Here is a 19744-nt window from a genome sequence, read left to right on the forward strand (position 1 = left end):
CACGTTATATTTTTGTAAGTGTTGGGGACAAAAACGATAAATCAAGTAAAGTATCAGTTTTTTGTCTCCCATGTTTCAATGATTCTTCTGATAGTTCTTTAATCCATTTTATTAGTTCTTTTTTATCCTCAAATTTGTTTTGAAGTCCTGGAGGATAAAGCATCTTTTTTGTCTTCTTTATTATAGTGAGGTTTTGCAGATTTTTTTTGTATTAAATTGTAGTTTTCTTCATTTGTAGCTTTTCTATTTAAGTTACTTTCATTTAATTTATATTCGGTTGTCTGATTTGTTTGTTCATTCTTTGTTGTCATTTTTAGAGTGTGATTTAGTTGTAGCTTTAAGTTAGAGTTATGTTCATTTATATTGTCAAACTTATTTCTAATCTCATCATGGTTTGAAACAATTATCATTTGAACCTGTTGCAGCATTACGTATATTTTTTCCAAGAATGTATTTGTATTGTCTTGAGTCATTGTTCCTGCAGATCTTTGAAGCTCCAAACTGGAGTCTTCAGAAAAAGGTGTTAGGTATGGTTTTCTGTTACTTTTAGATAGGTATATAATATCCATTTTATCTCTCCCTTCTAAGTAGTTTTCCATCGGTGTCACAAACCTTTTAATTATTTTTATCAAGCCAGCCCATCTTAAAATCCAAACAGCCAAATCTCATGTGGCTCTTATCTTTGTATAATGGTTTGATAATCCAATACATTTCCAATTTTTAAGGCACCACTGAAAACATTATTTTGTGGTGGTTTTTCTTTTCAGGCATCTTGTAATTATCAGCCAGTCAGGATTCATTTCTAAGTATTTGACCATCTAAAAGTTTTCCAGTAATTTCTCCTTTAGGTAAAGGTAAAGGTTCCCCCCGCACATGCGTGCTAGTCATTTCCAACTCTAGGGGCCAGTTCTCATCTTCGTTTCAAAGCCGAAGAGTCAGCGCTTGTCCGAGGACATCTCCGTGGTCATGTGGCCAGCATGACTGGATGCCAAAGGTGCACGGAACACTGTTACCTTCCCACCATAGTTGTCCCTATTTTTCTACTTGCATTTTTACATGCTTTCGAACTGCTAGGTTGGCAGAAGCTGCGACGAGTAACAGGCGCTCACTCTGCTACACAGCACTCAGGGTTCGACCCGCCAAACTGCCGACCTTCTGATTGACAAGCTCAGCGTCCTAACCCACTGAGCCACCGCGTCCCTCTTTCACCTTTAGAGGATTAGCGAAAGGCCAAAATTTTTCTTTCTTTGCAAACAGTTCTTAGGTTAAGATTTAAGAATACAGTTCAGTGTGTTTATAATCCCAGAAGGTCAGCAGTTTCTAAACATATGTAGTTTCACTCAGTAGTACATAACTGAATGCTTTGTTCTGGTTTTTTTTTTCTGTTTCTAGGCATATTGCCAAATTCTGGGTCAGTGCCGCTATAGTTTTCTCTAATCCTCCACTAGATGTCACTGTTCATTTTTCAACTTTTTAGAACAAAGAGTCATTTTTGTTCTTCATATATATCTATAATTTCATCAATGCTTTTTCAGGTATATAGTTTTAACAATTTTCTTAGTTTTCAAATTTATCCAAACTCTCGTATTTTATATTTTTATTCCCCATAAGGGTTTAATTTGCCGCTTCCATCTATAGAAGGGTGGTGTGTAATCCCCTCCCTTCTCACTTTGGGAGGCTTTTTGCTTCTTGGGGAAGTTTGTAGGAAATCAAATATAAAAAGGAGAGAGAAGATCAAATTCCTCACCCAGTTTCAAGCACACTGTTTACTGTTGTGCTGGTTAGTGCTTTTGGACTTCGGCTGCAAGTAGCTTTGGCTGGCCAGCAAAATGTGACCAGCCTTTCTCCTGTCAGATTAGAAGGCTTCCTCCGAATTGAGCAAAATGACCACCGTCGTTCCAGAATCGTCGGGGCACCCTTCTTTTCTTCATCGTCTCTCCAGGGTGACTTAGACCTATTTAGGGTCCCCTGGTAGGGCGAAACTAGCTGTGGGGTGCAGAGGTCTGCAATCCCACAACCAGGCGCTACCAGGCAAAACCGAAAGTCCAGAAAGTTTTACTCTTTTAATTATCTGTTTTCTGGCATATTCGCAGAGCTAGCTTTCCTTGTATCTCACCAGTTTGCTATTGCCTAATAAAGTTTATATTAGAGAATGCAATGTCTCAAGTGTTTTGCTTTGTTGGGCTTCTCAACTTTAATTCCATTAAGCGGTCCTGAGTCCCAATGCCCTTGCTGGTAGCTTCCAGAGGGGTAGTGAAGACTCAGGAGAAGTTGCCTGAAACAGAACAGCTGGAAGAAGCCGGGTTGGAATCGACCAGTGGGACCCCAGCTGGCGCTGAAAGCAGTTTCATAACCCCACCAGCCTCAACACGCTCCAAAGAATGGGTTGAATGAAAAGAGTGGATGGGTGGAGCAGTGGATGGGTGGAGCAGTGGCGTTCCATCGACCCAAATTGGAGAAGTGGTGAGAAGGACTATGAAAAAACGCTGAAGCCAAATTCCCACTGTGCTACCCTTGACCTGAATGGGGCAGAGAACTGGAACAGTGGGAGCGAAGAGCCTCTGAATGCCAGCATCAAGAGCACTATTTGGCATCGTGCGGTAGCCAATCGGTGGAGCAACTGAGGCAGAACTTCAGCAACTTGGAGGTCCAAGTAGAAGAGCCGTTCCCACGACTGGATCCTAGACTCCAAGGTGGCTCAGCTCTGCTCCCACTACCAACACCGATTCCTTCACCTCAGCAACTAGCAGGAGCAGCAGCTAGGGCAGTTGGAGGAGCAGCTAGCCTGCAAGTCTGCCACTGGCACCTGCTCCTCAGCCATCTGTGGCTATGAGTCCTACAATGCAGCCATGATGCTAAGCAGGCAGGCAGGCCACTTTGGGTTCCTGAAGATGCTGTATCATGACAATCACCAGTTCTGGTGGCCAAGGATGAAGAAAGAAATTGAGAGCTATGTGGGGAGCTATGCTGTTTGTGCAGCCAGCAAAAGATTATGGGGCTGCTGTAGCAGGTGACTAATCTGACCAGACCCTGGGAGAAGATAGCCATAGACTTTATAGTGCAGCTGCCAGAGTGGGGGAAGCATTATGATTTAGACTATAATAGACCTGTTTTCCAAGCAAGCCCACTTCACTGCTTGTGCTGGGACTCTCCTTGGCCCAGAAGGTGGCGAATATGTTTTTGCAACATATCTACCAACTGCATAGAGCACCTAAGCGCATCATTTCAGATTGTGGACTCCAGTGTACTGCTATGTTCTGGAGAGAATTTATAAGGATGATTGGGTCCTCCCAGGGCTCAGTTCCACTTTCCATCTGTACGAATGGATCTGAAGAACAAGCTAATGTCATAGTAGAGTAGTACCTGCATTGTTATGTCAACTACCAGCAAACGAACTGGGCTGAGTTTTTCCATTTGCAGAGATGGTGTATAACAGTGCAGTACACAGCAACACTCCATTTAAGTTAGCCACAGGAGTGGAATTTGTGCCAATACCAGAGTGCCCAGAGGAGCCCCCCTCCTCAAGCACCCTAAGTGACTAGGTGTGTTCGTTCCAACGGGTCTGGAGCATTGCAAAAAAGGCTTTAGCTAAGGCAGCCAAAAGTCAGAAAAAGCAAGCAGACAAAAAATGAGCTCCTCAGTTCCATGTAGGAGATAAAGTGTATCTGTCTACCAAGTATCTTAAGTTGAGACAAACTTTCCCCATCTTAAAAGTCATTAACCCAGTGACAGTAGATCTAAGACTACCAAGATTGTTGGGTAAAGTGCACTCAGTATTTCATTGTAGTTTACTGAAGCCATACAGGGGATCCATGATGAGACCAGTAGGGACAGCAGCCCCAGCCCCAATAATAGTAGAAGGGGAAACGCATTATGAGGTTAAGCAGATCCTCGATTCCAGAACCTACAAAGAGAAGTTGCAGTACTTAATCCATTGGGAGGGTTACCTGATATCAGAAGCTAGATGGATAAAAGCCCAGCACACAAAAGCGGATTGTTTGGTAAAACGATTCCACACAGAAGTCGGGTCCAGTTCAAGGGAAAGTGTCAGTCCTGCAAAGATTAGGAATGATGGGTATTCCTTTTTGTTTTCCAGATTCCCTTCTAGGTGGCCAGCCTGTCAAGCTACAAAATTTACTGTCTTTAGGACTGCTGTAGTGCTTCTAGGTTGCCAAGTTACTGGGGGAGCGGGGGGGGGAAGAGAAGGGACAGTTTGGGATCCACAGGTGTTCCTTATCAATGTGAGAGCTGAAGCCACTGAGGTGATGTTGTGGTGAACTGAAGTTTCCTCTTATAACAATTCCTGGAAGATTAATTGGACAATGTAACCTGAACTGTTGGAAAGGGGAGGGAAAGTTTTACTCTTTTAATTATCTGTTTCCTGCCATATTCTCAGAGCTAGCTTTCCTTCTATCTAACCACTTTGCTCATGCTTAATAAAGTTTACATTAGAGAACACAATGTCTCTAGTGTTTTGTTTTGCTTTGTTGGGCTTCTCAGCCGGAACTTGACAGAAAATATGAGATCAGTCACTGAAGACATTGAATCAGTTTCTACTGTACATAGTCAATTAGTAGTCAAAGCTAGAAGTAGCTTAGATATCCCTTATGTTTTTCAGAATGATACATATATAAAATCCCCAACAATATAATACTATCTATTTTTGTCTACAGGTGCCAACATGAGAACTTAGTAGAATTGCTTGGTTTCTCAAATGATTTTGATCAGCCTTGCTTAGTGTATGATTATATGCCCAAAGGTTCTTTGCTTGATAGATTAGCTTGTCTGGTAAGTACTTTCTTTAGTATTTAGGCCTAAAAGTATGAAACTTGACCCATTCATGCAGGATCATGCTTTTTAAATATTTAACCTTTTAAAACTTAATGAGAAACAGAAATCATATAGCTGATTGAGATTGATTTTCTAGTATAGATCAACTATTTCTTGTTTGTTTTGGAGAAAAATTTCATTAACATTGTAAAATTTCTCTACATAAGATTAATTCCTGTTTGAATTTTTAATAAATGTATTATGAATCAGTTCGAGATTTCAGAAAAATATGTAGCCTTTGTAAACATAATGCTAAACTGTTACTCCTCATTTAATACAGCTAGAAGGAGTATGTCAAATGTTTTTAAAAATAATTAGAGATTATTAAGCCTGAATAGGAGCAAAATGTTCTTAGCTTAAAGTACAGTATCTGTAAGGAAAAAATGGTTCATAAACCATAGTGAATTTAACTTTTATTTTTGAAAACATTGAGCTTTAATGAATTAAGGCAGAAAAACTTTAACAGAGTTCTACTGTTTATTCAGTGTTATTGGAATTAGTGGGAAAGGTACAGATCTTAGCCGTATTATTCATATAATGCTAAAGTATATTTTAATGATTTTCCTAACATTAAATGTATTTCCAAATTTTCTTTCACTAGATAATAAAATATAGGTAGTCCTTAACTTACAACAGTTCATTTAGTGTTCAAAGTTACAGTGGCACTGAAAAAAGTGACTTATGACCATTTTTCACACTTATATGTGAAACCTAGTGTTATGCCCACCAGGTTTCTGTGTGCTTCACAAGCCTCGGGCTCTGGGTAGGGGCGGTGGGTGGTGGCAGTTGTTATTAAGGAGGCCCTTTGTCCGTGGGAGGCCACTGCCCCTCAAATAGGCGGATGTGAGTCCCTCCTCCTGAGATGGGGCCCTGGGGGTCAGTTGGGCCTGTTGCTCACGTACCTTTCTCCCAGCTGCATGGCAACGGCCCTGCCCGGGCTAAACGCTCTCTCGGGCCTGGCAATTGAGTTTCTCAGACTCGTGGTTCTGGGGGATTTTAACCTACCTTACCTGGGTGGTGCGTCGGGGGTGGCCCAAGAGTTCATGGCTTCCATGATGGTCATGGACCTGACCCAGATTATTCAGAGTCCGACTCATGAGGGGGAAACACACCCAACCTTATTTTTATCTCTGGGCAGCGGCTTAATGGTCTGGGTGGGGTTACTCCAACCTCTCAACCCCTTTCATGGACAGACCATTATCTCCTGAGGCTGGGCCTCCCCGCTGCTGGGAGACGGAACCGACCAGGTGGTTCTGCCCCAGGCACCGGATGGACCCGGATAGGTTCCAGACGGCGCTTGGACTGATTCCTGCCTCCCTTTCCCACAGCCCAGTCGAGATCTTATTTGATGCCTGGCAATGGGCTGCTTCGGAGGCTCTCGACCGCGTTGTGCCTTTGCGACCTCTGACCCGGCGCAGATCCCAGTTGGCCCCTTGGTTTTCCATGGACCTGCGGGAGATGAAGCGCCGGAGGAGGGGCCTAGAGAGCATTTCGAGGTCCAGTCGGTCCGAGTCTGACCGAACACATTTAAGATCTTTTTCCAGATCTTACCTTGTGGCAATGGAGGTGGCAAAACATGCTCACTTCGCCACCCTCATTGCGTCCGCAGATAACCGCCCAGCCGCCCTGTTTAGGGTGACCCGTTCCCTTTTAAATCAGGGGATGGGGGAGGACCCCTTGCGGGGACAGGCCAAGGAGTTTAGTCAGTATCTGGTGGATAAAATCGCTCAGATTCGGGCTGGTCTGGACTCTGACTGGGCAGTATCTGACGAGGGGGAAGTGATGGGTTTGGCCGATAACATTTGGGAGGAGTTTGATCCTGTGACAACAGATGAAGTGGACAGGATCATGGGGAAATTAAGTGCCGCCACATGTATGTTGGACCCGTGTCCCTCCTGGCTGGTTTATGCGGCTCGGGAGCTTACACGAGGCTGGCTCCTGGCAGTTATTAGTGCTTCCTTGAGTGAAGGGTGCTTCCCTGCCACCTTGAAGGAGGCAGTGGTGAGGGCCCTCCTCAAGAAACCTGCCTTGGATCCAGCTATTTTAAGTAACTTTCATCCTGTCTCCAACCATCGCTTCCTTGCGAAGGTTGTTGAGAGCGTGGTGGCACGGCAGCTCCCTTTGGTCCTGGAGGAAACTGAGTATCTGGACCCATACCAATCGGGTTTCAGGCCCGGGTACAGCATGGAGACGGCATTGGTTGCGCTGGTGGATGATCTCTGGCGGGCCTGAGATAGGGGTTATTCCTCTGTCCTGGTCCTTTTAGATCTCTCAGTGGCTTTTGATACCATCGACCATGGTATCTTGCTGCAACGTCTTGGGTTGGGAGTGGGAGGCACCGTTTTATGGTGGTTCTCCTCCTACCTCTCGGGCTGTTTGCAGATGGTGTTGGCAGGAGGGCAGAGGTCAACCACGAGGCCCCTTAGTTGTGGGGTGCCTCAGGGGTCGGTCCTCTCGCCCCTCCTGTTCAACATCTATATGAAGCCACTGGGTGAGATCATCCGTGGTTTCGGGGTGAGGTATCATCAATATGCTGATGATACCCAGCTTTTCATCTCCACCCCGAACCAACCCAGCGATGCCCTCGACATGATGCCCCGTTGCCTGAAATCAGTACGGATCTGGATGGGGAAGAACAGGCTCCAGCTCAACCCAGCCAAGACTGAGTAGCTTTACGTACCGGCATCTCATTTAGTTCAAGAGGTTCCATCTTTGGTTATGGGAGGAGAGGTGTTACCACCCATTGATAGGGCGAGCAACTTAGGTGTCCTCCTGGATACACGACTCAGTTTTGAAGATCATATAGGAGTTGTGGCCAGGGGGGCATTTGCCCAGGTTCGCCTGGTATGCCAGTTGCACCCCTATCTGGACCGAGATGCCCTACGTACGGTCACTCATGCACTCGTTACCTCCCGTATAGTTTACTGCAATGCTCTCTACATAGGGCTGCCCTTGAAGACCACCCGGAGGCTCCAGCTGGTGCAGAATGCGGCCGCGCGGGTAGTGATGGGAGCATCCCGATACTCCCATATTACACCCCTCCTGCATGAGCTGCATTGGTTACCGGTTGTCCTCCGGGTGAGATTTAAGGTGCTGGTACTTACCTTTAAAGCCCTACATGGCCTAGGCCCGGGATATTTGCAGGACCGTCTGCTGCCGGGAACGACTTCCCATCGCCCAGTGCACTCACACAGGGAGGGCCTCCTCAGGGTGCCATCGGCTAGACAATGTCGGCTGGCGACCCCCAGGGGGAGGGCCTTCTCTGTGGGAGTGCCAGCCCTGTGGAACCAACTTCCCCTTGAGCTCCGGATGGCCCCAGATCTCCGGTCCTTTCGCCGCGGCCTTAAAACATTCCTTTTCCATCAGGCTGACCTGGACTGACGACAGGGATTTTTAAAATGTTTTTAATTTTAGTACTGGGGCTGCTAGTTTAATTCTTTTTTAACTTTTGTATTATTGTATTTTTTATTGTTGTTAGCTGCCCTGAGTCCTTCGGGAGATAGGGCGGTATATAAGTCCCAAGAAAAATAAATAAAAATAAAAAATTAACATACATTTTGGGCTCAATTGTGGTTGTAAATTGAGAACTACCTGTATTGTAATTCATAAATTCTGTAGTTAAAAAGCTCATTATAACAGGACCAGTTTTCTTTTACTAGTGACTAGACTTTGCTTTGTTAAGATACGAGGGCAATTCGGAAATAAACCCCCATTTGGTTATCAATGACAGACACTCACAGAACAGAACATTTATTATAGACATTAGAAAACTACAACATTACACTACTTTTTGACATAATCGCCATTCAAATTAAGCACTTGTCATAACGTCTTACAAGGTTTGAAATTCCTTAGTAGTAATCACTTGGTGCCAAATCTAGGCTATGGGGTGGTGGTGTGTGTGATCAAAAACATCCCAACAGAACTGCTTCAAAAGTTCTTGGGTGCATCTAGTGTGTGGGCAAGCATTACCGTGACTACTACACCGGAAGTCAGCAAGCTCCAACACTAGTTATGGATGGCTCGTCTGAGTTTTTGTAATGTTTCACAGTAGACTTCTGACTTGATGGTCGAACCATGCTCCATGAACTTCATTAGTAGTACTCCTTTGGGATCTTCACATTTGGTGGGATTTTCTATGGCACCACTTCTGGTGTGTTGGTTCACAATAATGCCTGCACACTGCTAGACGCACCCAAGAACTTTTGAAGCAGTTCCGTTGGGATGTTTTTGATCACACCCCCATTGCCCGGATTTGGCACCGAGTGACTACTACAAAGGAATTTCAAACCTTGTAAGACGTTATGACAGGTGCCTCAATTTGAATGGCGATTATGTTGAAAAGTAATGTAATGTAGTTTTCTAATGTGTATAATAAAAGTTCTGTATCTGCAAGTGTCTGTCATTGATAATCAAATGGGGGTTTATTTCCGAATTGCCCTCATATATGAACATATTAGTAACTGGACAGATGGACAGATCATCATCTCCTGCGGCTGACCTTCCGCTTTGCCACTCCCCGTTGTGGGGTTACTGAACCAATGAAATGGTACTGCCCCAGGCGGCTTATGGACCCTGGGCGGTTCCAAACAGCGCTTGGCCACCCACCTGCCTCCTTTGCTCATAGCTCGGCCAGTGCCATGGTGGAAGCCTGGGAAAAGGCAGCCACAGAAGCACTCGACCGAGTTGTACCCATGCGGCCCCTGACCCGTTGCAGATCCCAGTGGGCTCCACGGTTTTCTACGGAGCTCTGGGAGATGAAACGGCAGAGATGGGGCCTAGAGAGCTGTTGGAGATCCAGCCGATCCGAATCCGACCGATCGCGACTAAGGTCCTTTATGAGGTCTTATCTCGTGGCGCTAAGGAGGGCAAGGTCTAATTACTTTGCTGCCCTTATCGCGTCCGCAGATAATCGCCCGACCGCCCTGTTTAGGGTGACCCGCTCCCTCCTTAATCTAGAGGTGAAGGAGGATCCCTTGCAGGGTCGTGCTGAGGAATTTAGCCAACATCTGCTGGACAAAATCGCTCGGATCCGGACCAGTCTGGATTCCAACTGGGCAGAGTCTGACGATGAGAACATGGACAGTCTTGTTGATGTTATCTGGGAAGAGTTCGATCCTGTGACTCTGGACGAGGTAGAAAGGATCATGAGGAAGCTAAGCTCCACTACATCCTTATTGGACCCGTGCCCCTCCTGGCTGGTTTATTCGGCTCGGGATGGGCCACGAGGCTGGATCCATGCAGTGGTAACTGCTTCATTGAAAGAGGGCAGTTTCCCCGCAGCCTTGAAAGAAGCGGTGGTGAGACCCCTCCTCAAAAAGCCTTCCCTGGACCCAGCTGTTTTAAACAACTTTCGCCCGGTCTCCAAGCTTCGCTTTCTTGCGAAGGTTGTTGAGAGCGTAGTGGCGCATCAGCTTCCTCTGTTCCTAGAAGATACTGATTATCTAGACCCGTACCAATCGGATTTCAGGCCCGGACACAGCACGGAGACGGCATTGGTCGCTCTGATGAATGATCTCTGGCGGGCTCGGGACAGGGGTCATTCCTCTGTCCTGGTCCTATTAGACCTCTCTGCGGCTTTTGATACCATCGACCATGGTATCTTACTTCGGCGTCTCAGGAGATTGGGAGTGGGAGGCACTGTTCTTCAGTGGTTCTCCTCCTACCTTCTGGAACGTTCACAGTGGGTGTTGGCGGGTGACCAGAGATCGACCCCGAGGCCTCTCATTTATGGAGTTCCTCAGGGGTCGGTCCTCTCACCTCTTCTGTTTAACATCTATATGAAGCCGCTAGGTGAGATCATCCGTGGTTTTGGAGTGGGTTATCATCAGTATGCTGATGACACCCAGCTTTTCATCTCGACCCCAAACCACATCAGTGATGCCCTTGACGTGATGTCCCGTTGCCTGGAAGCGGTCCGGGAATGGATGGGGAGGAACAGGCTTCAACTCAACCCGGACAAGACTGAATGGCTGTACATACCAGCATGTCAGGATATTCAGAGTATTCCATCCCTTAATATTGGGGGCGAGTTACTGGGTGTCCTCCTAGATTCACAGCTCTCCTTAGAAGATCACATAGGAGCTGTGACTAGGGGGGCTTTCACTCAGGTTCGTCTGGTGCGCCAGCTACGACCCTATCTGGACCTGGATGCCTTACGTACAGTCACCCATGCACTTGTGACCTCTCATCTTGACTACTGCAACGCTCTTTACATGGGGCTGCCCTTGAGAATCACTCGGAAGCTTCAGCTGGTACAGAGTGCAGCTGCACGGACGCTTTTGGGGGCTCCCCGATACTCCCATATTACACCTCTGCTTCGTGAGCTGCACTGGCTTCCAGTTGCCTTTCAGGTGAAATTCAAGGTGCTAGTGATGACATACAAAGCCCTACATGGCATGGGTCCGGATTACCTACGGGAGCACCTACTGCCAGCGTCAACACCCCTCCATCCTGTGCGTTCCCACAGAGAGGGCCTCCTCAGGGTGCCACCGGTCAGAGAATGCCGGCTGGTGACCCCCAGGGGGAGAGCATTCTCGGTGGGTGCACCAATCCTCTGGAACCGCTTACCAACCGAAATCCGGATGGCCCCCGACCTTCGCACCTTTCGGCGAGATTTAAAAACCTATCTATTCCAGCAAGCCGGCCTGGCCTGATAGATTTGGGGTTTTATTTGTAGATCTGGGGTTTTATTTGTTTTATTGTTGGTTTATTGTATACTTACTTTGCTCTGTACACCGCCCTGAGTCCTCCGGGAGAAGGGCGGTATATAAAACGAATAAATAAATAAATAAATAAATAAATAAACTGTATATTCTGTTCATAAGAATCATACAAAATTGACTAATATTCAGTGTCAGCAGATAAGAAACAAGTCATTTACAGTGTAAATTTAGAAAGTGACTACACTTTTTATGAAACAGAAATCTCTATATTGGGATAATGTTCATGACAGCTAATACTTAAACATAAAAATAAGATAAAGATATACTTCTTTCCCAAATTGCCAAATATGATGTTTCATTTCATGGAATCAGTGACATGAAAAAATAAGATCCAAACTTATTATTAGCTGCAGCTTATCTTGAAAAAAAATTCTCATGAGTTTTTGTAGCTTTAATTGGTCAGTGCTGCTTATTCTTGGGAATAGATGCTCTCAACTTTGCTATTCTTTTGTTAGTTTAATTTTATTGAATAAAATAAGTGATTCCAATAAAATGCTGAAACTTTTCTACTCTCCCTGTTTATAAAGGACAACACTTCACCAATATCTTGGGAAACAAGATGCAACATTGCTTATGGGGCATCAAATGGAATCTCTTTCTTGCATGAAAATAATCACATTCATCGAGATATTAAAAGGTAAAGCCTATAAAATTAATTCCTGTGTAAAGCATTCTAAAGGGTGACGGAGTAGGATAAAAAGGGCTGTAAAATTTACTCTTTTCCTTGAATTGCTTGTGAACTTGTTATGTGCCCCTGGCTACTTTCCTTCATGACCAGAGGCAAGCTCACCTGACCAATAACCAGCAAAGACACTGAAAGACTTTGGCTTGATTTATAGCAATAAGCGGGGAGAGAAGCTATCAAAGCTTGGTTCTTTCCAAGGTTCCAACCCAAAGTATTCCCTTCTTTATACAACCCTATCCCAGCTGCCTCATCCCTCCTCATTCCCCATTGGCTGAGGTACTATGAGGTTGCCTGGTCACTCAACAGTGAGAAACTGGTGAAGCGGGCACAGCAATGCCTGCATTTTCTGCGTCGCATGAGAAAAGAACATTTCCTTCCCCTGTCCTGACCACTTTCTACAGGGGAACGATCGAGAGCAAGCCTGTCATACAGCAGCACAGTCTGGTTTGGAAGCATCACTGCTTCAGACAGGAAGGCAGTGCAGAGAGTGGTAAGGATGGCCGAAAAGATCATTGGCAGTTCCCTTCCCTCCATCCAGGACATAGCACAGAAGCGTTGCTTGAGCAAGGTCCGTAAGATTATCTGGGACACTACACATCCTCTTCATGACCTGTTACCTTCTGGGAGGAGGCTTTGTGGTATCCAGAGCAGGACATCCAGATTCAGCCATACTGTAGTTTCATTCCTTACAGCATTAACCTTGTGAACTCTCAAGCTTCCTCCTTCCATTATACAGTATATTTAAGATGGACAGTATTTAATATTTATTTGTTATGTATATGTAGGTGTGTGGGTTTATACATATGTGTATATAGTATGGTTAGGTGTGTGTCATGTATGTATTCCACTTTGAGAGCGGATAACTTAATTTCATTTTTGATGTGTGCCGTTGTGCCCACAGTAAAAAAAAAATGACAATAAAGGTTATCTTATCTTTCTGACCACTTTCTTCATATTTCCTGTTACCTTCCTTAAATATACTAAATCATATTCATACAGTATGTACATTAATAATATAAAATATTAGACATATTCAGTTAGTTATTTTGAGCTCATATTTTATGGCTCCTTAAAACAATAGGTTCTTTCTTGTTTTGCAGTTCAGCTCATTTTCTCTGGCTTGCCATTTCTTCTTGCAGCTGCTTTTACAGCTTGTATTCTTCCTTTTCCAATTCTGGAGACCCAGATAAATTTTTTCCTACATGTGTATCTTACATCCTCCCTTTATACTACCCTTTCCTGGTTCTCATCCATTGTAGTTTCTTTGGCAAGCTTGTTTTTCTACAGTAAGTTTCCATTACACAGCAGATTCAATTTTAATTTTTTCTTTCAATATCAAATTTTGAAGACTTTTCATTTTGATCCTATCAAACTGAATTCCAGAAAGGTTCCCCACCATTTGGATTCAACCCAGCTGTTATTTCTCTTTGATGTATTGCCTCTCTTTTGGGGGTGGGAGGGGGGACAAAAAATAACTTTTAGCTTACTTTTTTTTCCAGTGCAAATATCTTACTAACAGAAGCATTTGTGCCAAAACTTTCTGACTTTGGGCTTGCAAGGACATCGGTAAGATTTACACATACTATTCTAACAGATAGAATAGTTGGGACAGCAGCTTATATGGCTCCAGAGGCATTAAGAGGGGAGATAACTCCTAAATCGGATATCTTCAGTTTTGGCGTGGTAAGTTACTATTTTTAAAAATAACTCAGTAAATGAGGATTGTTTTCTCTTTGTGCTGCCTTTCTGTTTCTTAAATTGTCTTTCCTAATGAAAAAATATTGGTAGCTCACAAACTGTACCTTGTTTTCCAACTTTGAGATGGTCCAATGCACAACTAAATTTAACTCCGGGTTTCCTGTAATGACACTGTCTCGGTTGTTAAATTGCTCTGCTTTTGAAGATGGATTTCATTTTTCTTCACTAATAATAATAATAAAGTTGGAAGGGACCTTGAAGGTCATCTAGCCCAACCCCCTGCTCAGGCAGAAAACCCTATACCATTTCGGACAAATGGCTGTCCAGTCTTTTCTTAAAAACTTCCAGTGTTGGAGCATTCACCACTTCTGGAGGCAGGTTGTTCCACTGGTTAATTGTTCTAAGTGTCAGGAAGTTTCTCCTTAGTTCTAGGTTGCTTCTCTCCTTGATTAGGTTCCATCTGTTGCTTCTTGTCCTGCCCTCAGGTGCTTTGGAAAATACCTTGACTCCCTCTTCTTTGTGGCAGCCCCTGAGATATTGGAACACTTCTATCATTTCCCCCCTCGTCCTTCTCTTCATTAAACTAGACATGCCCAATTCCATCAGCCATTCCTTATATGTTTTAACTGTCAAGGTAAAAATCACCTTTGTAGAGGGCGACGGACCGTGCTTCAGAGAATGCATGATGTGCATGCAGGAAGGCAAGAAAAACACGACGCATAATCTTACTAAATACCTTTTACTTACAAAAATATAAAAACTAAATATATATTATACAGAGCTAGCTCACTACATCCTAACGTAACAGACAGTAACAGCAAAGAGAATAAAACAATACAGATAACAACTCAGAACTTTCTCTAGACATGCGCACTAAACAGACTGAAACCATAACATAGCTAGTCATATGAGATTCACTATGGTTACCAGATAAGTTATCACAACAGGTGCAGAGAGCAGGGGAAATGTACAGTTAGAAATGAACTTTTCTGACGAACATAAAAAAAAACGTGCAGTGACATTCCCCTTCTTTCGTCAGCAAAGTGAAGACTCAAGTAAGGCACATCTTCTCACGCAGATACTCATGCTGGGCTGTAGGAAGTGGTTTGTTCAGCATGTCAGCAATTTGATCACGTGTAGGCACATACTGTAATGTCACAAAACCTTGTTTCACCAGTTGCCTTATGTTTTGATATCGGATGTCAATGTGTCTGGACCTTGAACCTGTAAAACGTGTTTCAGAAATATAAACCACAGATTCATTATCTTCCATCACTGTGATTGGTCGAATCGGATGTGTCCAGATATCTGTGACTAAAGCATCAAACCAGGTTAAAGAATTGCATGCATCAGACACACAAGCATACTCAGCTTCTGTAGAGGAACAAGAAACAAAATTCTGTTTACGCACATGCCAGTAAACAGGACATCCATTTAAAAACATCATGTAACCTGATGTACTTTTCCGTGACTTCTTATCACTCGCCCAATCTGAATCTGCAAAACAACATAACTCTGCATAGTCAGTATGTGTGGGTTCCAACAACAACTTCATGTCTTTGGTGTGTTTTAGATACCTCAATAACTTTTTAACACATGTCCAATGAAACTGTTTTGCCTTGCCTACGTGTCGTGATAAAAGATTAACACTAAGTGCAATGTCGGGTCTAGTCCAACTACTAATATATAGCAGCGACCCAATGACTGAGCGATATAGTGTTTGATCTTCAAACTCAGGACTTGGTTCATGTGCCAAAATGTGAAAGTCAGTTTGCATTGGTATACTCACAGGCTTAACGTCCTCCATGTTACAGTGATGTAACAGTTGTTCAATCTTCTCTTCTTGTGTGAGACTAAACCCCTTCTGAGTTTTGGCAATTTGAACACCTAAATAAGTGTTAATACACCCTAAACACTTCAATGTGAAAAACTTTTGTAAAGCTTTAGCAAAAACCTCACTCATCTGCTTATTTGGACCAATATAAACAATATCATCGACATAAACAAGAATTATCTCATACCTATTACCGGATCTTTTGGTAAACACGCATTCATCTGTTTCGGACTTAATAAAGCCCATTGAATTTAGTTTGTCAGAAAGACATAAGTACCACATTAAACCAGACTGTTTCAGACCATAAAGACTTTCTATCTTATCAAGTAGTAGTTTGTGATCTACTTTATCAAATGCCTTACTGAAGTCCAAGTAAATTATATCCACAGTATTCCTCTTGGACTTTGTCACTTGGTCAAAGAATGCAATAAGATTTGTCTGGCATGATCTGTTTTTGACAAACCCATGTTGGCTTTTAGTAATGACTCTGTTTGCCTCTAGGTGCTCACTGATTCATTGTTTATCTTTTCCAGAATATTCCCAGGTATTGAGGTCAGGCTGATAGGTCTGTAGTTTCCTGGATCTATTTTTTCCCCTTTTTTGAAGATGGGAACTACATCAGCTCTTTTCCGGTCCTCTGGTAGTTCCCCAGTGCTCTAGGATCTTTGAAAAATATAGTTCAGTGGTTCTGTGATCACATCTGCCAGTTCTTTGAGAACCTTGGGGTGTAATCCATCTGGTCCTGGTGATTTGAACTCGTCTAGGCTGGACAGGTGCTCACTTACCATTTTCTTGCCTATCTTAACGTGTTTCTAATCTGTTTTTTATGGCTAATAAAATATTAGCAGGAATGTAATTAAAAGTTTCTTGACCACATGTAAAAAACCATCCTTGTGGGAGCCAAACATGAGCAAAATTAAAGGAAGTCTCCTCAAAAGCTGTACAGTTTAAAACAGGTGAACTAATACGAAAACAGTGAAGTTTTTTACTTGAAGATGTACAATTAACTATTTTTGTGCATGTTATATTCTCAGGGCCTGCTACTATTGGGGTGTGCAAAGCAATTACATCAGGGGTTGGATCATAGGCAGTCAACCCCCAACTAGTTTAACATAGTTTAAACATAGTTAAACTTTTTATTCAATAGAAATTTGCTCACGCCAGTGAAGTTTTGAATTGCTGCAGAAGGGGTACAAACAGGGACCAAGCATGTAGAAAGCTAATTTTTCTGGAACCGGATTTGGGGACTGGTGCCATGACATCCTTAGCTGGGTGGCCGCAATGTGCTAGAATCCACAAGGGTCCTGTAGGAGCAAGCACAGCAGCATATCCTCCTGCCCAATTAATCAGAGAGACAGGCTCTAACCATGTTTTGTCTGGTAATGCCCGATAATATACTAGAGGGGGAGGCAAGCTTGTTTTCTGTTGAAAGTGTCTCTGATAAGCGGTCGAATTTTGAATAGAGACATTCAATTGATTTAAGGTAAATAATAGTTTTTTAACCTGTTGTGTTACCCAAGACAAATTGGGTACCAGAGATTTATTTATTTATTTATTTAGTTACATTTATATACCGCCCTTTCCCTGAGGACTCAGGGCGGTTTACAGGGAATTAAAAAATCCAACATACAAAAGTTAAAAACCAAATTAAAAATATTAAATTGACCCTGTACACATTAAAAAACCCCAATTAAAAATTTCTCCTCAGCCTGGGCCCGAGAGCTCAAAGAGCCAGGTCTTCAGGCCCCGGCGGAATGATCGGAGGTCGGGGGCAGTTCTCAGCTCCACCGGCAGCTGGTTCCAGAGGGCAGGTGCTCCCACTGAGAAGGCCCTGTCCCTGGGTGTCACCCGCCGGCAAACTCTCACCAGCGGAACCCTGAGCAGACCCTCCCTGTGGGAGCGCACTGGGCGAAGGGCGTTTGATGCCGGCAGCAGGTGTTCCCTCAAATAACCCGGACCCAGGCCATGTAGGGCTTTATAGGTAATAACCAGCACCTTGAATTTCACCCGGAGGGCAACCGGAAGCCAATGCAGCTCGCGGAGTAGAGGTGTTACATGGGAGTATCGGGAAACCCCCATTACAACTCGCGCGGCCGCATTCTGCACCAGTTGAAGCCTCCAAGTGGTCTTCAAGGGCAGCCCCATGTAGAGAGCGTTGCAGTAGTCCAAATGGGAGGTCACAAGCGCATGAGTAACTGTGCGTAGGGCATCTCGGTCCAGATAGGGACGCAACTGGCGCACCAGGCGAACCTGTGCAAAAGCCCCCCTGGTCACGGCTCCTATATGGTCTTCAAAATTGAGCCGTGAATCCAGGAGGACGCCCAGGTTGCGAGCCCTATCAACGGGGGGTAACACCTCACCCCCCATCATTAAGGATGGAATAACTTGGTTAACCCGAGATGCCGATATGCACAGCCACTCAGTCTTGGCGGGATTGAGACGAAGCCTGTTTCTCCCCATCCAGACCTGAACCGCCTCCAGGCACCGGGACATCACGGAGAGGGCATCACTGGGTTGGTTCGGGGTGGAAAGAAAAAGTTGGGTATCATCAGCGTGCTGGTGATACCCCACCCCAAAACCACGAATGATCTCGCCCAGCGGCTTCATATAGATGTTGAACAGGAGGGGCGAGAGAACCGACCCCTGAGGAACTCCACAAATGAGAGACCTCGGGGCGGATCTCTGCCCTCCCGTCAACACCGACTGCTAGCGGCCCTGGAGGTAGGAGGAGAACCACCGTAGAACGGTGCCTCCCACTCCCAACCCCCTGAGACGCCGCAGCAGGATACCATGGTCGATGGTATCGAACGCCGCTGAGAGATCTAATAGGACCAGGACAGAGGAACAACCCCTGTCCCTAGCCCTCCAGAGATCATTCACCAGCGCGACCAATGCCGTCTCCATGCTGTGTCCGGGCCTGAAGCCCGATTGGTACGGGTCCAGATAATCAGTTTCCTCCAGGAACAGAGGGAGCTGGTACGCCACCACACTCTCAACAACCTTCGCCAGAAAGCGAAGGTTGGAGACTGGACGATAGTTGTTTAAAACAGATCCCTCCTTTTTTATTTGTTTGTGAAGACAGTCCTTAAAGGACTGATTAGCACGTTCCACGATGGCTTGACCTTTTGAATTGTAGGGTAACCCATGAGTAAGAACAATATTCCAGGTTGTACAGAATTGCAAAAAGGCCGATGAAGAATAGGCCGGGCCGTTATCAGTTTTTAAAGAGGAGGGAAGGCAGTAATGACTGAAAAAAGATGAGAAATAACATGATTAGCTGTTTCCCCTCGTTGAGGTGTGGCCCAAAGTGCTCCTGAATAGGTATCAATAGATAAATGAATATACTTCTAGGGAGCCAAGGAGGGAACATGGGTGACATCCATTTGCCATAGTTGATTAGAGGCAAAACCACGGCGATTAACTCCTGTGTCCCCTGAGGGGGATGCCCCAGAACATTGGGGACAGGATGAAACAATTTGCTTGGCTTGGTCAAGTGGAATATGGCAAGCTTGTGCCAGCCCCCTGGCATTTTGATGAAAAAAAGAGTGACTGAAGAAAGGATCTGAAAACAAAGTGGGTAAAACATGAACAGCAGCATCAGCATGACTATTGCCTTCAGAAAGAGGTCCAGGAAGAGACAAATGACTGCGTATGTGAGAAACAAAGTATAAATGCTTTTGGTCTTGTAGTAGTTGCTGCAAAGTTAAAAACAGAGCCATGAGATTGGGGTCAATCCTGGGTGTGATGTAAGCATCTGGAAGATTAAAAATAAGTTGACACACATAATGAGAGTTAGAAATTAAATTAAAAGGCTGTTGAGAAAAGGTATGAAAAACTAAAATAGCAGCAGACAATTCTGAGCGTTGCAGGGATGACTGTATTGCAGTGTAGGACACCTTCCAGGTATCCATCAATGTGTCCTGCACAGACAAGAAAACATAAAAAAGAAAACAAAAAAAACAACTCCACAAA

At 44.4% G+C, this 19744-nt stretch overlaps 1 protein-coding gene across 6 annotated transcripts in view; it reads left to right on the forward strand.

The window, feature by feature from the left end:
* Positions 1 to 19744, forward strand: part of IRAK4 (interleukin 1 receptor associated kinase 4) — a 112080-nt gene that overhangs the window by 66418 nt on the left and 25918 nt on the right. For all 6 annotated transcript variants that reach the window (XR_014492793.1, XM_083365217.1, XM_083365219.1 and 3 more), the window contains 3 exons: positions 4674 to 4788; positions 12083 to 12192; positions 13740 to 13923. Coding sequence is in view for 5 of the 6 variants with exons in the window: in XM_083365217.1 (XP_083221343.1) it covers positions 4674 to 4788; positions 12083 to 12192; positions 13740 to 13923 (409 nt within the window). In the remaining variant the exon portion in view is untranslated. The remainder of the gene's footprint in view (positions 1 to 4673; positions 4789 to 12082; positions 12193 to 13739; positions 13924 to 19744) is intronic.

Source organism: Vipera ursinii, assembly GCF_947247035.1.
Source record: "Vipera ursinii genome assembly, chromosome: 6".
NCBI lineage: Eukaryota > Metazoa > Chordata > Lepidosauria > Squamata > Viperidae > Vipera > Vipera ursinii.